A 26,807-nucleotide genomic window follows, 5' to 3' on the forward strand; every position below is an offset into this window, starting at 1 on the left:
GTTTGGAACTTGCTGATAAAAGCTGAGCCAATCATATTCAATTTATAACCAATTTAAAATCAGCTCTTATACCACTTTCATTTTGAAACTGGGTAAATTCCAAACATTTCCTGGGCATTATTGTTCATTATCCCATTATCTTCTTTTCCATATCCTGCTATTTTACTTTCTTTTTATGGTTAAAGCCAAATGGGAATCATAGCTTATATTTCTGCCTTAGTGCACTTGCTGCTAAAAAGGAATATTTTCTTTGCTCATACTTTCTACTGCAGAACCTCTCGATGAAGGTATCCATCACTCTTGTGGTTTTTTTCAACCTGTTTCACTGCCAGCTGAGTAAGTGGAAAATCTCTTTATCCTCTGCATGCATCACTGAACCTAGCAGGCTGCCCCAATGTGACTGAAAAGTATCATCACTCCTTTTTCAGAGGTGGAAAAATTCCCTAACAGAGAAGTTAGATGAATCAAATAACCCTCCCAAGATAGCCAGAACTTGGAATAAAACGCAAAGCTTTGGCTGCAGTCTGAATCCTAGATCACAGACCAAGTTGCCTCAAAGTTAAAATAGTATGAAGCTACACTTTAAAACAATTTCTGTTCTTCTGTACATGTCACTCTAAGGGGTAGCAGTAAAGCTCTTAGGCAGTTGCATGGTTAATTGTTGTGCCAGGTCACTTGCATGCTCTGGTCAGCACCACCCTGCTGAATGCTGATGCTCACTGGGGTTACCTGAGCACTCCTCCTCCTCCTCCTAAGTGACTTCTGCTGAAGTTTTACCCAAGCTCTTCTGTTCTTCTCCCAGCACCTGAGCTTAGGACAACAAGGCTGTCTGTGGTCTGCACTACTGGTTGAGTTTTAGGAGCAGACTCTCCCCCTTCTGCCTGTGAGAGACTTTCTGACCTGGGGCTGTTGGTTCCTTTCCTTTCAGCAGCTCATCTAACTCATTTTGAAAAACCAATAGCCTCAGTCACTAATTGGCACAGAAAGCCTGTGTTGACCATGTCATTGCTAAGCTGTGCCATTTTTGAGCTGTGCCTTCTCTTCTGTGCTCGAGTGTCCGAGTTCACCCTCTCACAGGGGGAAGCCTTTGTGTCCATGGATGTTTCTGAACATGCCTTTGGCTTTCCCATGCTTTCCACATGAGTCCTTAGAAGCCTGGGCCTGTTTTCTCATTACTTTCACCTCTGAGTAGAAGGTCCAACTGAACATTAAATATTTTTAATTTTTTCCATGCAGCTTGGGTGTTGTCCATACTCAGGTGGTGCTGTTTAGTATTAGCTGCTTTTCATGCCCCTTTATGGTCACAGGGAATATGTATGTACATGAGGAGGATGAGTAACTGGCAAATCACTGGTGCCAACCAGCCTTCTCTGCTGGGGTGATTGTCCTCTCTCATCCTCTCATCCCAGCAAGGCTGCCTCACTCCTGCAGCCTCCATCCTTCAGCTGCAAACACTGAATTGCCTCTGGTTCATAGCTGAAATTATTTGGAATAAAAACCCCAAAATTCCCAAACCCTGCTGCATTTAAAATATTTTGATTTTAGTGACAGAAAAAACCCCAACTATTTGCCTAATTTTATTTGAGAACAAATTCTATTTGCCTAACCTCAACATGAGCCAGGCTGCTGCTATCAAAGCAGTGACAATGCTGGCCCTGGTGAGGAATAATCATGTTGATGGAGTCACTCTAGCTAAGTTATCAGGCAGGAGTCCTAAACCAATTTCTCCTGCACGTTTATTCCCACTTCACCACCTTCTTGCTATCCTATCTGGCAGTTCTCCCTGTGCCAGATGCTCAAATGTCTGATGGGAATGAAAAGATATTGGAATCTCTGCTTCAGTACATTTCTTCATCAGATGAGAGCCTCTGGAAGTCCCAGCAGAGGCCCCCAAAGGCTGCAGCAACTTGCTGCTTTTCTGGCTCACTGATGTGCTGAAAGGAGCAAGGTCAATGTTGATGATCACTAGAAACTCGGAGCAAAGTTGAGCTGTGTCATGGATAATGGAAAGATTTGGGAATGCAGAGAAGAAACCCATTCAGAGGATAAATCTTCATTTAAGGCTTTTGAAGATGGCTTTTGTCTGTCTCAGTAAACAAGGGATTAATAGACCACACCTATTTTTGGTGATAACAGTGGTCATTGACCTAATTATTGCTTCAAAAGCAATGAAAGCTTTTTGTAATAGGGAGTCAGTACAAAGCTAAATTATTGGAGGAAATGTGATATAGAGCTCACAAGTCTTCATGTTCAGACTTAAATTCCCCTTAGGGAAACTGTTTTATTTCAGACATGTGAAGTATTTTAATGTCTGAAGTTTGGTCATTTTCAGCAGATGCCCATTTCTAAACAGCTTCCAGTCACATAGTCTTAGAGAAAATTTGATTATCTGGTTACTTCAAAACAAAAAACAGCTTATAGAGTAGATACTATTTATCATCTTAGTTTAAAGTTGTTAATGATCTTGAAAGCAAAGTGATTCTATTACAACTGCTCATATGGTCCTTTTTTTCTCCTTGAATTAAGATTTGTGTTGTATTTACAGGTTTTGCAAGCTTTTATGTAACTCACCATCCTTAAAGACATCTTTTCTCTACAGCTCCCTGATTAATGGCTCATAATTTCTCTCTGTCCTCATTATATGGATAATATTAGCACACAAGTTTTAAACTACTCACTTTTTCATGATGTTTCTCATGCAGTAGATGTGCATTTGAAATTAATTTTCCTTTAAAAGAAAAGTCACTGATGTTCAGAAGAGGGTGGGAGATATACAAGGGCTGGTTTTGTCATTGCCAGAAAAGCTTTGATCCAATAGAAGCTATGGAAACCAAAAACCAAAACTTGGTAGAAAAAAAAGGACATAAGACATCTGCTAAAGAGCTATAGAAATTTGATGACATTAAAACAAAAGTTAGAATGATCTACTTACCTACCAAGTAGGTAAGTATGCCTGTATTGTGTATGCCTGTATTACAGCGTTGGGATAGCAACATGCTGAATAAAAACAATTCCAGTCTTAGTGTACATTTACAGATATTTCAAAAAAAGTTTTGAACTGTTAAGCTGAAATTTATCATAATGCTCCTCAGCCCAAAAAGTCAACTTTTTGTATGGTCATTAATATGGCACAGTTCCATCTAGCCAGTTCGGAATTATCCAAGTCTGAACCAAAGCAGAGTCTAGGGCTTTTTAGAGCTAAAAATACTTGCAATGCTCTTTAAAGCTCGTATCACTCCAGTATGAACACATTTAATGACTTTAGTCCAGCTGTGTACTGAGGTTTGTATCTCCCTGCACAGTTGTCCTGCTGAGCTGAAGGGGAGGTGTGAAGGATCGACTCCTTCTCTGTGGAATTTTATAACATGATTTGGAAAGACAAATGCCAGTTTTTCCATTCATTCTTTTTTTTTTTCCTTTAAAAATCCATGTGAAACCAAATGCCTTCTGCTCTCTTTAACCCTAATTCTTTGGGATGCCTTCTGCATTTCAGCCAACTTTTCCACCTCTTTCCTCCCAATGTTCTGCTATTTCTGTAAAAATGTGGTGTCAGTTCAGTGTACCCTGGAGCAGTAGCCCCAGTATGGTCTGAATTCCCAGCCAATAGCCTGGGGAGTAATGACTTTCTGGAAGGCCAGGATGGGTCTGAAGGTACCACAGACCTGGCTGAGTGTTTTCCAACAGCATGTGTTGCTTTGGGCACATAGCCCAAAGAGGAGGAGTGGAGTAGCTTGTAGCATTCTCTTGGAAGAGGCATTATGGATATGAGTTTATGGATCTTAACTTCTGTGTAGCTCGTCAAGTATGGAAAACTCAACAGGATGGCTTGTGTATGAAAAGGGAACTCCTGATTTTTAGGAGGATTGTGTAGGAATTATGTTTTATCTATGCTAATTTATTTTACATTTCATTCCATTGCATTCTCTCTCTTACCTACAGAACACTTTCAAGCCTGACAACAGTATGCACCTCTTTTAAGTCAATGTTTGATAAAAGATTCACTCTTCAAGCAGTGTTTAGAGTTTGGGACACAGCCATTACAGTATTTAAAATATTCTTCATGAGATAGTATTCAGCGCTTGTACTGTGAAATATGAAATTTTTACTTTTCTGCCTGTCTTTCAGTCCTTTTTGCCCCAGAAAAATAATATTTCTACCACAACCACCACCACTTTCTCCAAATATACTAATTTTTGCCTATTTTTATGGAATTTGTTGCTCTCTTTCCTCCCTTATTCTCCCTCCCTTATTCTCCTCTTGTTTGCTTACTCTACTCTTCTTTTCTTCTCTCATTTGGTCATTTTTATCATCTCAGTTTTAGGGCTCAGTTATTCAAATGTCAGTCTCAATATTTCGTTCTCCTATCCTAGACTTGCAGACACCACTCTCATCTCCTTTCATGTGAGGAGATTGAAATAAATATGCAATAGAAGATATCCAGATGAAATAAAGATTCAGACAGTTCCTAAAATCCAACACAAATTCAGAAGTTCTACAAGGATGGATCGTGCAAATCCAGCACAGCACATTAAAATGTTCTGATGCCTTTGCTGGGAATAACCGTGCAATAGGTACTGGCCTAAAAGAAGAAAAAAATATAAAAAAGCATCTTATAATATTAAATGCTAAATCAGAAAACGCAGCTCCTAGAGGGGTTTGATGCAGACATTTTCTTCAAGCTGTAATCTTCATGCAAACTCATAAATTATATGGAAAAATTGCCCCCTCCTCTATTGTGTTGTGAAAAGTACTGTGTGCATGAGTACACAGAGTTGTGGGAAAATTCAGCAGCTGAACTGGAAATCTCATCTAGACAAAACTATTACAGAAGCTAAAACTCATGAAAAAGAATAAGAGAAAGTAGAAGATTTTCTATCAATTGAGGTCAAGATTGGGTGCCATTCTGGGCTATAAACTCCTATTCCACCACAAGATCGTTGTTCAATAGAGGAATTATTGGGTGTCCTATATTGTGCAGGAAGTCAGAATTATTACTTCCTTTCCTGGCCTTGAAAGTTACAAGGCAAATACTTGCCTGAAGTCAACTCTTAAAACATGAGCACATGCAGGATCTGAACTTATAAATATGTTTTTAAAAAAAAAAAAAATTCCAAATAATTTTAGTGAATGTAAAATTCACAGATCTAACAGATATGTAATGACTGCTTTGGTAATTCTGTATATGAAGCATATTTTTGTTTACATAGGTATTTTTTCTTCATATGTAGTACCGTGAGTAATTATGCCATTTCTTATAATACATTAATGAAATAATTAAGTAATTCAATGCAATAGAAGTTTTAGCAATATAGATTTTTAGTAACTTTGACGGTTCCTTAGGGGAAATTACTGTAGATGCAACAGGAATTTGTTTTTCTAAGTGAAATTGAAATTCGTCTTCTGAATTTTAATGTTAGACTAATATAGAAAATGGGAATGCTAGAAGGATGATTTACAGATTCAATACAAATCTTTTCCAAGAAAACAAGCTTATAGAATATTAACTGAACAAAAAGATGCCACCTTTATTTTAAGAACACTTTTTCACTGTTATCTCAGAGCATTTCTCAGTCAGATGTTTAAGTTCCTCTTGGCCTTTTATAATTTCTATAACTTTTTCCAAATTATTATTATTCAGTTATTATTTCTGCTATGTATTTTTCAGAATACCAGTGAGTGAGGACTTTGAAAAACCCAGCTTTAGTTCCTTGCAAGAATAGAAATGCTGATCTATTCACATCTTGCACCTCCATTTTATGTGACCTTGCATGCAGTCTTTTGGAAACGCAAATTCTATCCATTAATAAATAAGTCTCATTATTTGTTTTGTTTATATTCTGTATCCAGGCACACAAGTATTTGACTTGTTTGGTAGTGGGTTTCTCCCACTTAGGGCTCATTCTGAGCTTACTGATGGCAGACATGTATGTTGGGTAAGATGAAGTCACAGCAAGATCAGAGTTGGATTCAAACACAGCTGATTGGGATCAATACTGAATGTAAAAAAAATCTTTGCAGAATGGGGTATGCAGAACTCAATAATGACCTAATTTGTATTGCTTATACATTTTACAGCAGCCATCCCTGAGTAATTAGAAGCTTTGTGTAAGGGAAGATGGCTCTATTCCTCTGAAAAATGTTCTGCACCAGCAGAACATTTTTGGAAATGTTCATCATTGAGGAAAATGATGAAGTCTAAATGTTGAGTGAGTGGCAACTTGTAGCATTATTGGAGGCCAGAACAGACAGAACGAGCATTCCCAAGACAACAGAGAATTTTGAATGCAATAAACAGAGAAAGTTGTGTTGAGTACATTGTGACTAACAGGTCTCAAAGCCCAAGGAGAAATCAGAAATGAGGAGCAGTTCCTCTGCATCCATGCTTTATGAGACAAAGAAAAATACATTGAATAAATTGAAGTTAAAGACATTAAACTGCATTTCTGGCCATGTGGCAACTTAGAGGGAAAAGATGTGCTGTAACTTATTAATATTTGCTGAATGCAGGACCTGAAGGGAGCAGAATTAAGTCCAGTATTATAATGTACAAATAATTTGGAGCCAACAAATGAAGCTAAGAGAATGAGAATATAACTGAAGCATAACAAAATTTCCTAGCCATTAGGATTATGTGGAATGTTTTCTTTTCAGTGGAGATAAAAGTGAAACATTAGTTGATTTGGCTTTCTAGCTATAGTATATTATAAAACATACTACAGGAATGGAATATGTGATATGAAGGTCATGTCTGCTTGGCAGAAGGTTCTGAAAGCCATCAGGAACTTTCCCTCATTTCTGTAAGAAACACTCATCACTAACTGTCAATGGAAAGACTTTGCATTTCAGTAGGAATTGGATTTCACTCTGATTCTGATGCTTATGAGACAGAAATAGGGTGAATCATACTGTGCTTGCCTAGAAAAGCTTGAAACAAACCAAGGATGGAGAACTGTGTTGTGAAACAGAGGTAAAAGATGAAACTAACAGGAGCTCATCAACTAATAGGAGCTCAACAACCCTGATCATTGAGGAGCAAAAATGACAAGTCAGTAGGAGAGAGGAAAGCAGACAAACAAGATGTTCCTATTTGCTGATAGAAATATGAACAGAATACATTCCAGCATGCATTTCACCCAGATGGAGCCAAGCTGTAACATCAACTCCAAATGTTCTTGGATGCTATGGAAGTTTGAGTCTGAGTCAGCTCCAAACACAGCTCATTCAGCTCCTTTAAATTACAGCAATTTACTTTGTACGCAGGATTTTTTTAATGTTTTTTTTCCCAACTTTATATCTACCCAACAGCTCTGAAAGGTCCTAAAGTTTATATCTTTGGCCTCTGTTGACAATCAGAATGAGAAGTGAGTGCTGATAGATTGGTTAATAAAATCCTATGGAGCTCTCCTTCTGTGAGTTAATGCTATTGTGCCCATGCAGCAAATCCCGTTAAGAACAAATATAATATTTGCACTTTGCGGCATCCGAAGGCAAATTTCAGGCAGCACACCTCTGTTGAATATTGTGCTTACTCTTTGTATTCATTCAGCTTTTCATGTTGGATCTTACTAGGTTAAGGAAGAACTAAGCTTTTAGACACTCTTGAAAATTAAATCCCCCTGCAGAAATTCTTTCACGTTTTGGGTTTGTTTTTTTTATTTAATGTGTTTGGTTTACCCTTTCAAAGGAACAATAGTTTGGGATTTATCATTCTACCAATAAGAAGATCTTCTTAATTGTCTCTTACACCTTGTTTCGGTAAAACATGAAAACTCTCACAGACATTATGGTGGAAAAAGCTTTTGTCAATAGACCAAATATTTGTAATGAATACTGATGCATGCTACTGGTAGCTCATCCCCTAACTTTTGAACTCTATGAGCTATTTTATAATAAAACAGATTAATTATTGTTTCCTATTAGTTTGGTTTTTTTTTCAGTATTTAACACATCTACTAGGCATCTAACATCTTGTATTAAATTGAAAATTTTGGGAATTTTTTTTAATACTAAGTGGGGTTTTTTTGCATTATTGTGTAATCCCAGTTTTTCCAGAAACATCAAATATCTCATGTCATTGATAATACTTCTAATTAATTTTTCTTCTTTTTCTTTCCTCAGTTATTTGATTATCTGAAACAATACCTTTTCTGAATATTTTCATTTTTTATTCACAAAAACTATGTGTTCAGTAGAGCCCTGTATGTTTCTAAACATTGGCATTACTAGATAACAATTTATTAATAGTATTAGGTTTTTAAAATAAAAGACCTGTAAACTGTTCAGTGTGCCAAGAAGATCTACTTTACAGCTGTGTCCTGGCAGGATGACTGAAATGGTGTTACACGTCAGTTTACTAAATCTCTCTGAAATGTCATGTTGCTGTGATTTGCCAAATGGACTTACAGCCAGATTTTCTCCTCCCACTTTCTGTAGCTCTGGATCTACGGGGAGCAGATCATTGCATGTTTTTTCATAGGACATAGTAGATGTAATGTTATTATACTCCCATTTTTCATGTTGAAAAGCAATTGTAAAAACCCACTTCTTTTGACTAAATATGTGGAATGAAAATACTCACTACATTTTAGATGTGATGGCAGGTGCTATTTTTGAACAGAGCAATTGGTACTAAACATAAGCTAAAGTTGCCCTCTGAAATATTTTTAAACATTTTTAAGATTTGGTGTTTATTATCTAATGTGGCTGCTTTGGTTTTTTTATATTCACAGGTTGTTTGGTGTCACTTCTCTTACTCAGACAAACTGCTCAAGCACTTGGATGATCATCAAAAACCAGGAATTACATTGGTATCACCACGCCAACCCAATCTTACTGCTGGTGATGTACTACACCCTCGCGACCCTCATCCGTCTCTGGCTGCAGGAGCCCATTGAAAGGGTAACTTCCTCCTCTCTTCCCATGACTGATGGCTGGGAAACTGCCCAGGGCAAATGCTCACTAACAGAGGTGCAAAGCTTTAGGAAAATTACGGGAAGTAGACAGCAAGTGCAAGGTGGTACTTTGAATTTGGAGTTTTCATTCAGTTTGTCCAAGAGTCTGATCTAACATGGCTATTATTCTTAAAATCATCGGGACAATTATGCAAGGAATGCAATGGCAGAGCATTAATGCTTTGATTTGGAAAGCAGGTATTGCTATGCTGTAATGGCTGGACTTGATTCACTCAATGATCTGAAAGGTTGTTTCCAACCTAAATGATTCTGAGTCTGTGATTCAAGTTTAGGTGCTATCAAGTGAAATGCCAGCACCTAAGGCTTGTCAGCCAGAACAGAGCTAGGATTTTTGGCACAGGATGCAGTAAGACAAAGCATATATTTGTAATTTTATCAAAGATATAGAAAAATTTTCTTAAAACCTTTCCTCCTGTGTGTGTGAGCAAAAATCCCAGCTTTCATTTAAGAGCAAGAGAACAAGGAGAAGAAAAAAACCTTTACTTCTTCCAATTTCAGAGGAAAATGGGTATATGGGAACCCAGAGGTATCTTAAAAGCTTAGAAACTGAAAGTATAAAAAGGATGATCCTAGGCATTACTTATATTAATTTCCTGATCCTCAGAGGCCTGATGGGAGTTTTCAAGTTGAGGTTTAGTAGTGCTGTAAACCACAATGAAAATACTCATGACTCTGCTGTGAATTAGTGGAGTTTGTGGAGGCAAATAAAAATGTTGAAGGTTTTCTTATTTTAAGGGTATTTCTTTATATAATGGATAATGTAACCATTTAACATTTTAAAAGGCAATCAAAATACATCACCTCTGAATTGAGATGTCTGGTATTTGGGGGTTACATATCCCCAAATATGTAATTTGGCTTCAAAAGGTGACCGATGCCTGAGCCATCACCTTGAGCTATTAAAAAATCGTATCTTAAGTTCCCAAAAATCTTAATACTCTCTTTTCTAAAGTCATATCATTGTGATCCAGTACCCTCTGGCATTGGGTGTTTTTAGGGTCTTTTTCCTTTTATTTTTTCTGCAGCTGCAGCTTCTGGAAATTAGATTTTTCTTTTCTCTTTTTAAATGAAACATTAGATTTCCAGATAATAATAATATGATTTTAGCACTGGGCCTGTAACTAGAACTTCACATCTCACAAACTGCTTAGTAAAACCATGAAAACTGCCCACAGAGGAGTAGCCACATGTGAAATGCAGTTAGTGTGAGCTGTGTGATCTCAGCAAGTCTGGGAATTGATTACCAGTACCTGGGTTGTTTTCATCCAACAGCCACCATCTAAAAGTTTGGTGTTGGACCTAAGTTAGTTGCTGTGCTTTTTTAGTGGAGAGAAGTGGGTCTTTCTGTCTAGCAGGGAGGGAATGCTGCAATTTCCTACAGGGACTTGAGAGGAACTATAGTGGTCTTGCCTGCAGTTCTTTTTTTTAGAGTGCTTGTGGTATCTGAGATAGATATTCCCATAAAACACTAAAACCAGTCTCTGAGAACTGCCAGCAAGTGAAATTAGAGATGCTTTCCAGGCAGTTGAGCTAGAGTATGTATTAAAAGACATTAATTTAAGAAACATTGATGGCAAGTTCATGGCTACATGAAAGGCAATACCAAGTCTTGGCACTCCCAAGGGAACTTCAGATGCCAGGGAAATGATGCTTCCCTGCAAAGATAAAAGTTAGTTTGAAAAAAGAACACTGTAAAGAAAGGAGTATCCATGCATTAATGCTTATTTTTGATGCACAGGATGTTAGTGATGCAAGTGTTTGTCATTAGAAAGAGATGCTGAGATTTGCAAAATTTACTGTATTTTCTGTATTTTGCACATATCCTCCTTATGGTTTTGGGTTTTGTTTTGTTTTTTTTTTGTCTATATGCATTTTGGTTTTGTTTAGTGGTGTCATAGATCAGGATTTAAAATTTCTTTTACTAGCTTTTCTCTGTAGACTGCATTCTCAGTTTTTAAAATCCAGAATAATTCTAGGTATCATTGAAATGTTTTTAAACTTGTGTAATTATGGTGCAAATGATTCATTATGGAGCTAAGTAACCTGCTTTTTCAGTCCCCGGTGATTTTGAAGTTACTCTGTATTTAGGATCTCACTACTAACCTACCTGGTGTTTAATAAATGGCAAAGACAAAATGCTATGAGGTGTTTGGTGTAAAGAAGTTCTTCTCTATATGCTGCTGTCCTGTACAGTAAGAAGTGGCTCACCTTAGGAATTTTGTTCAAAAGTTCTTGGACAAAAACTGTTTTGAACGAAACAAGAAAGAAATACTTTTTCAGTCTAAAAAGATTGCATAAGCTAAATATAATACTGATGTAGCTGATGCTAAAAAGCAGAGTAAAACATGTAGACCTGATGGGTTTTTTTTTCCTTGTGTGAATTACATCTTGGGGTCCTCTTGTGGATAAAATTCCACCTGGATGGCAGCAAAAATTGTCTTTGAGACAGATACTCTTGAGACTGTCTCTAAATGCTGCAGGTGATGAACAATTTTACAGAAACACACCCCCACTTCAAATCCCCAGTTTCAGGGTTCAGTTTTTTGTGTGTGCACCACAGTGCCAAAGTATGGCATGCATGAAATTTCAGTGTATGCTCTCCATATGGGATTCTGAATGGATCTTACTCATGCAAAGTGGCTGTGGCAGTCAGTGGAAGATTTGCTTTTCTTATGCTTTCTGTTTTGGATCCTGACTTGTTCTAACATTGAGTCTTGTGAAATTCTACCTCCGCAAATAAGAAAAAGCAATCTGTCTCTGGAGATTTCAGCTCACAGTTGTAACTGCTGGCGCTGAATAGATGAATAGAGCCCATTCATTCTGTGCTGTGAGTGGTAAGTAATAGCACAGGAGCCAGCAGAGCTACAGCAATTGAATGTAGAGTCCTCTTAAAAAGAATTATAACTGTTTTAATTAAGAGGTATTTAAGAGTTGCTGAGCAAGAACTGAAAAAATTAGGCAAGTCAAAGTACTCTCACAAGCTGTGCTTCTTTGACTAGTATTGACTTTTCTTCCTCTTCTGAGAAAGAAAAAACAAGATTTCCCACCCTTCCCTGTTGTGTCTAAGGCTAAAAATATCTTAACTAAAATGATTGTATGTGTCTTAGGTCTTTTGTATTGTTTTTGTCACCCTGGTGCCAAACTAAATGCCTTTGATAAGCAGTTCTTTATGGTTCATATTTATATTAAAGTGTCAAATGGCAGTGGCAAGTATTTTAAGCACAGAATCAGTTTATTTCATCTTACAGTTTTGCTAGGAATGCCTTTTTACTATCAAATATAAATATACAATCATATGTGAAATGTGCTACCATTTCCTCTGAGAAGTGAAACTAAATTAATAATCATTGCTTATCTAAGTCAAGTAAAAAATAGGACCTTGCTGCTAGGATTGGAATGAGGAGAGTTTCAAAATGAGCTGGGATGTTTGGATGTCCTGTTCTCACGGGTAGCTTTGCAGACCTCTGCCCAGCACCCTGATTTATTCTTGTATTACATCAGAGGATTTTGCCTAAGCAATGAGAACAGTGGCCAGCAGCAGGCTGCTGCTCAGGAGGAACAGTGCAGGAAGGGCTCTGGTAGGGCTCAAAGAGAAGCTGTAACCTATTGAAGTTTGCACTCCTCCTCAGCTTAGTGACAGCATTTGCCATCTCAGATGGAGAAATAAACCACGTGGATTAGAGACAATCACAGAGTCATAGGACAGTCCCGGTTGGAAGGAACTTGGGAAGGTCATGTGAAGCAACTTCTGAGGGAAAATCAGATAAGATTTTCCAGGGCCAAATCTTTGCATGGTTCATTGTTCTCATGGTGAAGGGGAAAAAATAATTAAAAAAAAATATATATTATTTTAAACTTCTTTTTAATACTCAGAAGGTGTTTCCCTGAAGCAAATTATGTCCTTAGTCTCCTCTCCTATAACTATGCCTCCCTGTGAGAATACTACCCTTGTCTTCTCTAAAACTGTAATTTTATTGCCATAAATTGGAAAAGAAACCCCCTGATTCCTGCATCCTTCAGCTTCTCCAAGCCTCTAATCATCTTGACAATTCTCTGTGCGATCTTGTCCAGATTTTCTCTTGAACTGGGGATGCCAGAATTGCATGGCAGGTAGGGCCTGACACTTGCCAGGCACAGTGGAATAATCAGATCCCTTGATCTGCTGGCAGCACTCTGGCTGATGCAGTCCAGGACGTGTCTGCCTTCCTTGCTGCTGGAGTGCAGTCCACTGCTGGCTCTTTTTCAGCTTGCTGTGCACCAGAGCCTGTTCCACAGAGCTGCTTCCCACACAGTCTGTCCACAGCCTTTACTGTTATGTGTGTTTATTCCAGCTGCAGGACTTTATCTTTGTTAAAACTCGTGTCGTTTTTGGTGTCCCATCTCTGGGTGGTGAGTCTTTCTTCTGGCCCGTTCGCAAATTTTATTTTATCTTATCTTCCTCCCAGTTCACAGATTTTATCATTCACAAATTTTGTGTGAGTGCAATTCCATCTAGGTAGTTTTGAATAGGATTAGACCTAGTGCCAGTCTCTGAGAAGCTCCACTCATGGCATTCTGCCTTTTTGTATTTGAGCCTTTACCCTACTTGAAGAAAGGCATTTTAGCTAATTCTCCACCCATCTTGTGCTCCATTTGTCAAGTCCTTATCTTATTGGCTTGTCAGCAAAGTTATTATGGAACAGTGGTCAAAGATTCTGAAATAGCATACACTGCCTTGAAAATTAGACATTGCACCTTGTGGGTTTTATATTTTATGTATTTCTATATGCTCATGGTATGATTATATGGTAAACTAAGGTAGTACCTGGAGGTCTGTGTAATTCTGGTGTCATGTAACCAGCAGTTATAGAAAAGCTGTCAATATTTCTGAAAATGTCATCTCAGAGTCATCAACCATAAACCAAGTCTGTTAGCCACTAATGGTGGCTAATTATGGTTAATATGGCTAAAAATGGTTAATTAGCCTTTAAAAGGTGCTTCAGACATGCTTTGGAGAGGGAACAGCAGCGGGGGGGTGGGGGGGGGGGGGCGGAATTTCAGTTCCTGTGCTAAGATTGTATTTACAGAGCTACAGCTAGTGCTGTCATTTGTTGTCATTTAGCAGACACCTGATGAAGAGAAATCTGTCAGCAGGGAGGATGACAAAGAAATTCCCTGCAGCCCCATTCCAATGACAGCAGAGAGGAGACGCAGTCTGTGGTATGCAAGCCACTACACAACTGATGAGAGAAAAGTAAGACTGGAGGGCGAAGGGTCTCTGCATTACACAATTACTTTGAATTAAGGGAAGCGGTGTTACGTAGGTTGCAAGATCTCCACGTGTGATTATATAAATCACATAAAATATCTGATTAATATAAAAATCAAGGCTGCATGGCAGAGTAGGATAGGAATGTATTTTGTAAAAATGAATGAAACAAAACCAGGAGCTAGTGTGAGGATGTAAACGAAAAGCATGCTCTATGTTTTTGGTTTCCACATTTAAGAAGCGTAGGACTGGGCTTTTGGCTTGGGGCCATTATCTTTGAGCAAACCAGCTAGAAAGTCTGTTAGGGAACTAAACCTTGTGTAAAGATCTGATCTACCTTGTAGCTACTAATTAGCACTGTCACTGGTGCGTGGGGACTGCCGGCTTATCTTCTCCTAAGCACACTGGTGTCCTTCTTGAAGATACAAAGCAAGGCAGTTTAGGCAGCTATGTTAAATATCCTGGAAGGATCCAGCTTTCTACCACCTGTCTGCACCAGCTGCCCAGCAAAATTTCATTTGTTGAGTTATTGTCAAATTTGGGACATATGAGTATTCATATATACTCAATCCACATATATTCAAGCCCCAAGAAATCCACTATAATAATTGTAATGGGAAAGGAGCTGGCAAATGGATAAAGGAATGTATTTTATATTTGTATCACCATTTTATTGGAACTATTTTTATAATTGTAGTAATTCTAATGATTGTTTAAAAACTTAGTTTTTAAGCACTGGATCATTAGAAAGACATTAGAAAGCAGTTAATCAGTATAATGCAATACTGATTAATTCTTTGACTTAGTATCCAAAATTTCAATACAACATTCTCAGTTCTGGTTTAAAATTTACAGGAGCATACAGTAAAATTATGTCAATGCTATGGCACACTGAATACAATTTTATGGTATTGTACAATTCTGCTGACTTTTTAAGAATTCTTTCTGAATTTCTTGGTGCAAATCTGCAAAAGTCAGCACATATACATGCATGTATTCAAGAAGTCATACTTACTAATGCTTGAGCTGTGCTTCTATAATAATTTGTTCTTGCATTGCTTTTTGCAGCTTCTGTCAATGACCCAAGATGAATACAAGCCATCGGATGTTAGTATACTACTAGTCTTTTTAATTTCGCAATTCTTCTCAATGTGTGTAAATACAAACAATGATACATACAGATAAAACCTTAGATGACATTTCTAAAACTTCTAGATTTATGGTTAGCCTGCCGTTTACCCTATAATCTTGATTATCTTAAATGTAATTGTCTTCTGCTTCCTTAATAATTTCCCTTAGAAACCGTTGATTGATCACTTGAAATTAAACTGCTTGTAGTAGTACCAACTGGCAAACGATCTTTGCTATTTCATTGGGTTTGAATAAGATATGAAAATATGCTTTCTAATGCAAGCCACCTTTAAATTTGATTTAGTTTCTTTGCTATATTTTTTTATTTCATTCGTGTTGGAATGCTGAGGCCCTTAAAGCATGACCGACAGCACATATGAGTTCAATTTGCAGATTACAGAAAATCCAAGTCTTTATTTGAGCAGACAGCAAATGATCCATTTATCTTGACTGCTACAGACCTTAGCAGACTCTGAAAGCAGAAAATTCCCCTCTGTTTAGCACACACAGGAGAATGGAGATGGAGATGAATTTTAGGAGCATCCGTAGCCTAATCTAAACGTGCTCCACAGCCTGTACTTGGTGCAGCTGGATATGACTGAACATAACCCAGATACTATTCTGAAACAGTTCACAGGCTGTTGCACATGCCTGTGAATAGTTTGGACAAGGAAGATATGCTCCTGTTTCACAGCCTGAGCAGAAGTCAGTTTTGAGCACATATTGCCATCACTAACCCACAGCATGTGAATTTCTGCCAATAGGAAAGATATTGATGGTTGTGATTGCTGGAGCCCTTATTCAAACAAGCACAAGGGCTGAAATTGAAGTCACAAAAGTAAAACAATGAAAGAGTGTTGAGTTAGCACTACCAAGTGACAAAAATGTACAATCAATAACAATGATTACCACAAGTGGTTTTATTAACAGCTGCAAATATAGATCTCACCACTAATAATTCCAATTGGAAAGTCATTTATACCCATTATTTTAATAACTACTGGAAATAACTAGATGTGAACTGAAGTCTGAAAATCCTGATGTAGTAGTTTGTCTAAGAAGAAGGATGAATTTTTAGTTACTTCTATTGGTATGACATAAAAATCTAGCAACAATAAATTTTGGAAGCTGTTCTGTGTTACTTTTGCATGCAACATGACTATAACATATCAATTTCTTGGAAGTAACTGCAGCTGCTTGTTAAACTCTTTTAACATTGGCACTCGAGAGTAGCAAAACACAGAAGTAGGAGTCCCACTCCTCAAAGAGCCATGGTAAATGCATTGCCTCTCTCTGGTGTGCTGGCAGGTGCTGCTGGTGACAGTGAACGGGAACCCTGCAGACTATCACACCATCCACCCTGCACTGCCACTAGAGAATGGCCCAGCCAAAGCAGACGTGTACTCCACACCACAGTACAAGTGGGAGCCCTCGGATGGCGTGTCAGGTAGCAAATTGCCTAGGAATTGTCATTTTTGCCATGTGTTTTTCTTATTCTGTATTTCCAGTCCCTGCCTCTAGCATTTCTTGCCATTTTGGTAAGCTCTTTGGGCCTGTTAAAGTTAAATAATGCTGTCACCTTGCAATGATGGTTACCCATATAACAGTTTTGTAACCTGGGCTCTAGGTGTATACCATCCAAAATACTTTGCCTACCAACGCAGTGATTTGGAGTAGCCATCAGAGTGATTGCAAAGTAATTTCAGGAGAGGATGCATGTACTTTCTATACATGCATCCTCTCCTGGATTGCAAATAAGAATTTCTTTTTCTACTTAGAAAAGGAAGAGGAGGAGGAGGAAGAAGAAGAGGAAGTTACTCAGGAGGAAAAGGAAAATGTTAAATTACATGCCCTGGTCTCTGTGTTTCAATTTATCATGAAACAAAGCTACATTTGTGCTCTGATAGCTATGATGGTAAGTACTAGCAATAAAGAGAATGCTTCTGATTTTATGAAAGTGTCTTCTCCATGTTTTTCTGAAAGTAGTCTCATTGTTTTGTTTTCAGCAAGTCTTTGTATCAGGCTCAAAAAATATCAAGATAGTGTCTGCATAATTTTGAGCCCATTTTAGGTTATTAATGTATAATTCCTAGGCCTATTGCACACCTTTAAATAGGACATTTCCAGGATTGAGAGCCCCAGGCTTTGTTGTCTGTTGAATACCAAAAAATCTCTGTGTCTCAGTTTTCTATTGATTCCCAAGCTCTTACACAAGCAGGTTTGTCATGTGTTTGCACCACTCAAAAATTTACCTGTAAAATTAATGTATGTCATACTGATATAGAAAACTGTAAAAATATGGTTCCTAATTCAGGCAATGCATGCATCCAATGACTCTGTGAGATGACTCTGTGAGAAGAAAGGATCTGTAAAGCCTGGTTTCCTGCACTGACACAGAAAGATCTTAAGGAAAATACAACTTTGTGCCAAGGCAGACTTTCATGTTGTTTTATTACCCTTCTTTATCTTTTTCATGCTGTTGCTTGTTTTTAAGCCTACTTGTTGCAAACACTTTGAGCTGCATTATACCAAGGTTTCCACATAATGATTAGATGTCTTTCTATATTCCCAATGCAAGCTTTGCTTTTACTGTTTTGGAGAAGTTTCAACTATGATGAAATTCACCATAAAGCTTCTTGGCCCAATTTTGCTTTAAAAACGGTAAAACAAATTACCTTGGCTGCCTCTCGTTTGCATAAAGTTTCAAACTTTATTGGCTGTCTTTTAACAGAAAAAGTTTCCCCTGTAAATAAGGCAGGCTCCTTGTGCAAAATATGGACCTGGATTGATGCATTCTGAGATATCAACAAGTAATTAGTTATTTTCATATTGACACAGTAACTTTTTTCCTATTTTTTAAACTCATGTACTTCTATGATCTAAGGATCATAGAATGGTATGGGTTGGAAGGGATCTTAAAAGTTATCTAGTTCCAACCCCCTGCCTTAGGCAGAGACACCTACCAGACCAGGTCTGTGTTTCTCTTTTAATTAATTCCCAGGGTTATATCTCTCAATATAAAAGAAGACTATATATTTGAAGAACTTACTTGTAGTTTAATGCTAGCTTTTATCTTCATGACATTTTCTGATTTTATGTGATCCAAATTAACTTATGAATTTACTTGTGGTATGCTCTGATGGAAATTCTGTTTATACTACAGCCAAAGACAGCTCAGTGTAAGCTATTTTCTCATACGAGCATGGAGAAGTAGCATATCAGTGTTTTTCACATACCCTTAAAAGATACAATTTCCTGGAGGGCTAAGCTAACCTGTCAAAAATATTCTTAATGTTTAATAATTTTTTAATGCTTTGTTGGCAGCTGCTCCACAGTTATAGCAGCAGATATACAGCTAAATTTAGTCCTAAATCAATAACGCAATGTAGATAAAAAACACTTAAAACCCCTAAATCCTTTTCTTCAGTGTTTAATAGAGAAGTTTTTGAAAACAGAATTCTGAAATCTGTAGAAAATGTTCTATAGTTGAGAGTATTCAGGTAATCTACCACAGTTACTATAGACTAAATGTTCTTCAGGTTGGATGGGTGCACACCATAGCTTTCCATTTTAAACTGATTCCACAAAAACAAGAGCAGTATTGAGTTAATGCTGTTTTGTAATGCTGTCAAGGGCCTTCAATGCAGTACCCATTGACTCGGTTTTGCCATTTCTGCTCTGAATTCTTTGCTGCTATTTTGCAAGAAAAAATTCTGTGCTCAAGCTTTAATTTATATTTTCCATCTCTTTTACTTTGGTGTAATGAGAAGCAATGAGTCTGCTTACAAAGTGCAGCTAATGCATCAAGGGTTTGCCCTCAGAATCTACTTTCTGCATGTTCTCCAAGGGGTTTATTTTAGCTGGTCCATTAGGTGATTAATATGGGTGAGATTCTGATGAAAATGAAAATATGTGAAAGAAGTGTAACTGGAAATCTGCATCTGTGCTGCTCCTGAATCCATTTGTGGATGTGTTTTTCTTCTCTTTCCTCCTTCCATCAGGCATGGAGCATCACATATCACAGCTGGTTGACTTTTGTGTTACTGATCTGGTCTTGCACATTGTGGATGATTCGGGACCGAAGGAAATACGCCATGATCAGTTCACCATTCATGGTTTTTTATGGAAATTTACTGCTAATATTACAGTATATATGGAGTATTGAGCTCAAGAATGATGAACTTCCTCAAGTATCTGGTTTTTTAAAAAGAAAGGAACCTGGGGAGCTGGCATCAAAGGTAAGTGCAACAAACAGCTGAGATTTATTTATGAAACCACAAAGTATATTGTGATAAAAATTTGAATCTCTTGACATTTCTTTAAGAGTGCATCCACAGTATTCAGTAGCAATTCTAAAGCAAAGGGTAAATCATTAGAAAGAGTCTTCAGAAAACTGCTAATTGCATATTAAGCTAATACTAGATAGTTCAGACACCGTTTAGGTTTTCATGATAATTCTGTAAAAAATACTTGGTGGATTGAAATTGCTCCCTTGTTTGGTTTTATAAACTGGATTCAAAACCAGATGTTATTTGATTCTCTAGATTACCACCCATGGGATGTCAGATATGTCTGTGACTGTGATGGCAACTGTGTTGTCATTGCAATTACCAATACCACTCACTCCCTAATGGTTTGGCACAAGCAGCAGCACATAGCAGTGGGTGGCTGAGGTTTAATTCTTTATCCTTACACCTGAATCAGCATGAGTTGAAATCCATTTTAGGTTAGAACCAAGAGAATTTGCTGACCCCAGTGCATGATAGACTTTTTCTTTAATGTCTTGAAAAAGCATTTCATTCTGCAATTTTTCTCCTGGAGAAGGGACTGAGCAAAAATAGGATGTTTTTTTTCCTAGAGCACCCAAGAGGGGCATCTCAGGGAGTGCATCTAGTTGGCACTGCTCCCCTTGTGCTAAGTGGATCACTTCCCTTGTGACCCCTAATTACAATTTAAGTTGATTCTGTACGCCATCTTCCTTGTTGGCAATACCTTTTGGACAACCATTTCTGGGTCTTTAATGCATTTGAAAGTTAGTGAGTGCTGTATTATTTGTCTTGTAACAGTAGGGCTGGTTTGGTAAGAGGGATAAAGCTCAAGGGGTTCTGCAAGAGAAGTTTTACTTTTTTTTTTTCAATGACTTTATAAATCCCTAAGGAATTTTAACTGTCTTAATACTTCATTCCCTTTGGTATTATTTCTCATTGGCTATATCATCTTGTCTAAAACAGATACTGTCAAGAAAGGAAGCTGGTGTGTGTATATGGTGATTCGGCCACATCCATAAAGCCATTAGGTGTTTAATGTGGTTTTTTAAGCTGAATTAAATGTACTCCATAACTTTCACAGAATCACACAATAGTTGAAGCCAAAAAAGGCTTCTGGAGATCATTGGTCCAACTCTCAAGCAGAGCCATCTTGATTGCCCAGGACCATGCCTAGATGGTTTTTGAATATCCCTATGAGTGGAAACTGTTGTTACATCCTGGGGCAACCTGTGCCAGTGCTCAATTACCCTCACAGGAAAAAAGTTTCCTGATGTTCAGAGGCAACATCCCATGTTTCAATTTGTGCCTATTGCCTCTGGTCCCATCACTGGGTACCACTGAAAAGAGTCTGACTCCAACCTCTTCATGCCTCCCTTTGGATATATATAGGCATTGAATGAGATTCCTCCTGAGCTTTGTCTTTTACATAGGAGAGATGTTCCAGAGTGACATTTGCTTTCCTCCAGCAATTCTCCCATCACCACGTTTGATCAAAGGTCATTGAGAGTAACCTCTACTAGTGACACCAGCCAGCTCCTGGGCACATCCCATCAGGACCCATGCACTTATGTATGCTCATTTTCTTTAAATATTCCCTGATCCAAGCCTGTTCCACCAAAGGAAGACTCATCCTTGCTTCAGACTTTTCCATGGTCTCCAGGAACTGTGTTTCCTAAGGGCAGTCTTGCTAGCAAAGGCTGAGGCAGAGAAGGCATTTGCTACCTCAGTTTCTTCCATGCCCTGTGCCACCCAGCCCTTCACCCCAGTCATCAGGGCCTAGATTTTCCCTAGCCTCCCTTTTTCTGCTGAGGCATGTACAGAAGCAAATCTTGTTGCTTGACGTGCCTTGCCAAACTCAGTTTCAGGCCTTGACTTTTCTAACCATGTCTGTGCATGCATGGCCAGGCAGATTCTATGCATGCAGGCAGAGTCTCTGCATTCCAGCTGTGTTGCTGTGCAAATCCCAACCTCACCTCTGCATCTTTCTGGCCTGTGCTTCCTAAGGAGCCTGAGGCTCTGTATTGCAAATATTCAAGGCATCACACTCTGTCTCTCTCATCCCAACAAGACCACAGCCCTGCACAGAGATCTCTGATTGCTTGGGTTTGTTCACCATGCTGCAGGGCTCAAGTTTACAGGCACTTGAGAGGGGCACCTGACATGCTGTTTTCCCAGAAGGAATCTGGCAGGTTTCCCTGTAAGGCTGTGTTGAAGTAATTCCCTTGATTATATATACAAATGCTTCCAGTGACCCTGAATAAGCCCTGTGTTGCTGATTATGTATTTCCTTTTGTTCACATCACCCCAGGCACCCATTGCTTGTTAGCCTTGCCTATCAATCTCTCTTTAGTAGTTTATCTACTAGTAACTCTGTACCCCTCTTTATTCCTAATTTAAAGTCCTTTGAATAATGGTTGATTTTAAATGGAGACTAGATACTGTATTCTGCAGAAAGAAGTGTACTGTAATTCTTTCTGCATAAGTGTCTGCATGCTATATGTGTTTCCTCGTCTGAAAATGAGATAGAATCTATACTGTAAAAGGTAGCTAAAAGCATTTCTTTCATCTGCAACCCTTCAAGACTTTTCTTAGAGCCAACTCTGGCTGTGGAAATGCCGAGTAGAACAAGGAGGTAAATGTGGCAGGAAGTCAGAGCTAATCACTGCAGTTATCAAAGGTTTGTGTTGGAAAAGCTAGAGCTTCAGGAGGTATCTGGGGACCTGTGACAAGTCACACAGACTGACAATCTGCTGCCATGGCTCAGTGTTAGCAGCAATATCGATAAAAAAAACCCATCTCCTGGGAGCAATCCTTTTCCCCATTAAAGTCTGGCGCATTAGAAAAAAAATTACACTGTATCACGGGCCTTGCCATTCTGTTGTGTACACATATTTGGCTCTTACGTGGTTCTTCTTTGAAATTTTCTGTTCTTCTAGCTATGTAGTGAAATAAGTCTCCTTCTGTAAAGGGAAATTATCAAAAAACTTTATAGAAAGCAAACATAAAATCAAGTGTGTGACAACAGATATCATGTTGTTTTCTAAATTTTGTCCATCTCTTGGTATTGCAAGCTGTTGAATGTAACTTTTTGTAACACACAGTATTGCACTCTTCATTAAAGAGATCTGTTTATTCCTAAGGTATCCTGCTGTTACTGAATTAACATCTCTTGAAGCCCTTAAAAGAATAAAGGGCTATCTCAGCTCTTGTAACTGTTGTAAATGCAAAGCAAATTCCATTGACTGGGTCTTCTGTAACTGCAATACATACAAAAAATGGATTTTTAATTAACTGTGTTTAAGCACCTGAAGTAACAAACCTCCTAAATCAAAATATTTATGATGTACAAAATCATGATAATGACACCACACTCTTACATATGCTTCTTCCCTGAAAAAAAGGTAAAAAATGAACAAAAACCCAGCAAATGGGAATTATATCAATCAAGGCATAATAAGAAGATTGCTAAACTTATAAGACAGTAATTAAAAACTGAATAAAACAGGGTAGGAATAGATGCATATAACTGAATACCTTTAAGAAATGAAAATGTGCAAATGAAGCAAAGTTGTCTGTAATGCAGGATGTTTCCTAAATAACATAACTTGCCATAAGATGCACTTTGGCACCATTGCCATTGCTGCCATTTTCTGAGAAACAGAGAAAACAAAGGCATACAAAATTTGTGAAAACCTATGCTTGTATCAGTAGGACATAGGATATACAATTAGTCTGTTGGTTTTGTTTTGATTTTTGTTTGCAGATTCTTTTCACAATTACTTTCTGGCTACTGCTTAGGCAACACCTCACTGAACAGAAAGCACTTCGGCTAAAAGAAGCTACTTTATCTGAGGTCAAAGTTGGAAGTGAAGAAAATGAAGAAAAAGGTAAAGACAGATCCAATTTAGTCCTTCAGTCATGATAGAAGTTCCAGTTACTGTGTTTCTCTGGTGCTGAAAGCAATTAGCAAGGTATCTGTTATTAGCGAAGAAAGATATTACAAAATCTATGTGCAACTATCTCTGAGCTATAGAAGTAAAACACTTATAAACTTTAGAACTTCATATAAAATGTTCTTTACTGGAAGGTAATAAAATGACTCATTTCAGAAAGATCATGGAACTTCCAAATGATCAGTCTACTGCAGTGTTCCCAACTCAAACCAGGGGATGAATTGCCTTGAAGTTTAACCACAGGAGATGAGTTTACCTAGGAAAAGTTGCTAAATTCCTTGAAAGTTGTGTTGGTGCATAAACTCTTTTACAGACACAGAAGTTAAACTACAAATTTCAGTGGGAAAAAAAAGGATATGTTTTTTCAGTACAGGGGCTCAAGCACACCTGAGAGCAAAGTTTACTTTTATAGATTCAGCTTGCCTAATAACTCAGCGACCTGTTCTTTCTTTTGCTATGGGCACATGTTCCTTCAGACATTCCTTGCCCTCTCTCTCTGGATGTTAAACTGAAAATGTTAAGTGCACTGAAATGGTAGAAAGTGAGCCCTGGAAGCAGTAGTGTGGTTCTGTCTCTGATTAATTATGGTCTTTGTCTCAGTAAAACATCTGATCAATGTCAAAGCTGTACTACAAGGATTTTCAAGGCAAGAGCCTGAGGAGGGGGATGGTGAGTGGGACAAAAGGAGTGGGCAAGTCTTTTGATGGTGAAGTTTCAATATTGCTCTCAGTGGAAGGAAAAACAACTGTACTGTGGTTCTGGCAAGCCCTGTTATCAAGCCCTGTTATCTAGGTACTTGCACATGTACTTGCTGCTGGGGGTCACTTACCCTGCTTTCCACATACTTCTTAAGGTTAATAACTGGGGAATCTTGACCTCTTCATAGGGCCAAAGCAGCTTTTCTTTTCTGGCCCAGATGCAGCACCTGGATAAATGGTAGCTTTTTTGAAAAACTGCAGTGTTAGTGCAGCACTTCTATTTTTTAAGCTTCTTTGGGTTTATGTTAATGTTTTCCCTTGGTTGTGGTTTTTGAGGATAAACACAATATTATCTAAAGGATGAAGCTCAAGACAAGAGGCTGGAACTCGAGATGAGAGTTTAAACTCAAGAGGTTTCTGGTGGTGCTGGTGGTCTCTTTGTTTTCCAATTCAAAAGGTTGCTTACTGGAGAGTATAAGAGTATCTGGAAAATGTTTTGGCTCTTATCCATTATGCAACCCTTAAGCTCTAATTTTCCACTAAAGCTGCTGACATTTCAGACAAAGAGAAGGTGGGTGTCTGGTAAGGATGTATAGCCATGTGCCCTATGGCTCCAGCAGCAGGCTTAAGCTCGTACGAAGTTAAAACCCTTTTCCTTGCTCTGGAGGCATGCATGATTAGGAATTACAGTCTCTTGTGACTATTGAGTTTTAAGTTTCTGTGTTGTGTGCAGAGATTTTACTTTCCACCCATTTAAATTCTTACTAAAATTCCCCAGAAGAGACAGGCCAAATGTGACTCTGTGTTTGCAGAAGAGGAGTCGCAGGAGGCAGAAGTGTCAGAAGAACAGGAAGAGGAGAAGGAAGAGGAGGAGGAGGGAGAGGAGGATGATGAACAGGATATTATGAAAGTCTTGGGGAAGCTGGTGATGGCTATGTTAATCAAGTACTGGATTTACGTCTGTGGGGGCATGTTCTTCTTTGTCAGCTTTGAGGGTACAATTGTCATGTACAAAATCATCTACATGGTACTGTTCCTCTTCTGTGTGGCCCTCTACCAGGTAAGGGAGAACTGTGTTAACTGAATTTTATCCTTGAATAGAACTGTTTGTACTTTTAGCTTGGTAATAAAGTGGCTCCAAATAGAATTCATGAGCAGTGAACTTGTTGTTTAGTTAGACACAACAGAATCAGACCATTTGAATGGATTAAGACTAATTTTCCTCTGGTTTTCTGTTATAGTGACAGGCAAAGTGCATGTAAATTAGATACAATGCACACCTCTGCCATGCCACTTCACCATAAGCTCTGGAACCTTTGTGGAAAATTCTGAGTCTATGCACATTCTACATAGCCACCAGTTTTTCTGACAGCTGGTCCACACTGCTTCCACACTCCAACGAGCATGGGAGTCCCTCTCCTGGATTTTCATCACCTAATGGTGATGAAATTAGCTGGCTGAAGTGGTCCTTGACTTTGTGTCTATGGCCCATATCTCATCAGACATTTTTGCACAAAAGTCTTTACTTCAATGCATTTGCATCAGGAGTGAAAACTAACTCAAAAATCTGTGCCTGGCACTAGGTAATCATTGCTCACTTCAGACCAGCTGGGAAACATAGTGTTCTTCATCCATGTTCAACAGTACAATGTTGTCAATATTTCTGTCAGTGTCTTTGCCTTCAGCTTGTGTCAGCATTTTTGGTGTGTGATTTTCAGGTACACTATGAATGGTGGAGAAAGATTTTAAAGTACTTCTGGATGTCAGTGGTTGTTTACACAATGTTGGTACTTATCTTCATCTACACATACCAGTTTGAGTCATTCCCTGGGTTGTGGAAGAACATGACAGGCCTGGATGAAAGGAAGTAAGTGGTTTTGATTCATTTTTTGATTCATTTTTTATTTGTATCTTTTATCTGAGTTCAGTGTGATGGAAGGATCTAAGAGAAGTCTTCCTTCTTGTAGGAGAAAAATCTCATGCAGCCATTCTCAGGCATAGCTGATTTTAGGCACTCAGTTATGAAGCCATAGATTTATTGGTGTAACCATAGAAGTGAGCAAAACCAAGAGAGGAGCTCAGAGTTGTATTTTCTCCAATTGGCTGTTAGGCCTTTGGATTGCTTATGTTCTCAATACAGTGCCAATACTTCTCTTCACCACTTTGACCATAGGAACCAGATCCAGGGAATGATTAAGGGTAGATCTGCAAGATGTTTGGAACTGATGAAAGTGAACCTGCTTTCCAGCTAATAAGGAGGACTGGGATTCTTCATCCTTGTGATGAGTTGGGCATTTCTCAAGTAGAGCTTACTCTGGAAAGTATAAGCAATGTGAGCAGATCTCCAGTGCAAGACTTTCAGTAAGAGGAAACTCATCTGATTCAAGAGATCTGTGGCAGGGTTTGTTCGTTTGACTGTACTTTTACAGTACCTCTCTACATTACTGAGTCTGAACAAAGGATACTTACATTGTAAAACTTGCTAGTTTGGGAGAATTTTAGAAACCAAAACCACACAAAAAGTACCATCCCCTTAT

At 38.3% G+C, this 26,807-nt stretch overlaps 1 protein-coding gene across 10 annotated transcripts in view; it reads left to right on the forward strand.

Moving 5' to 3' along the window:
• Nucleotides 1–26,807, forward strand: part of PIEZO2 (piezo type mechanosensitive ion channel component 2) — a 286,361-nt gene that overhangs the window by 178,780 nt on the left and 80,774 nt on the right. For 5 of the 10 annotated variants that reach the window (XM_063165966.1, XM_063166019.1, XM_063166001.1 and 2 more), the window contains exons 8-16: nt 8,730–8,898; nt 14,074–14,205; nt 15,289–15,327; nt 16,660–16,798; nt 17,130–17,266; nt 19,353–19,589; nt 23,383–23,506; nt 25,083–25,330; nt 25,989–26,137. In XM_063165966.1, the coding sequence (XP_063022036.1) occupies nt 8,730–8,898; nt 14,074–14,205; nt 15,289–15,327; nt 16,660–16,798; nt 17,130–17,266; nt 19,353–19,589; nt 23,383–23,506; nt 25,083–25,330; nt 25,989–26,137 (1,374 nt within the window). Of the gene's footprint in view, nt 1–8,729; nt 8,899–14,073; nt 14,206–15,288; nt 15,328–16,659; nt 16,799–17,129; nt 17,267–19,352; nt 19,590–23,382; nt 23,507–25,082; nt 25,331–25,988; nt 26,138–26,807 lie in introns of those variants that run through there. The other 5 variants (XM_063165976.1, XM_063165984.1, XM_063165993.1 and 2 more) reach the window with 5 other exon arrangements.

Source organism: Melospiza melodia, chromosome 1, assembly GCF_035770615.1.
Source record: "Melospiza melodia melodia isolate bMelMel2 chromosome 1, bMelMel2.pri, whole genome shotgun sequence".
Classification (NCBI taxonomy): Eukaryota; Metazoa; Chordata; class Aves; order Passeriformes; family Passerellidae; genus Melospiza; species Melospiza melodia.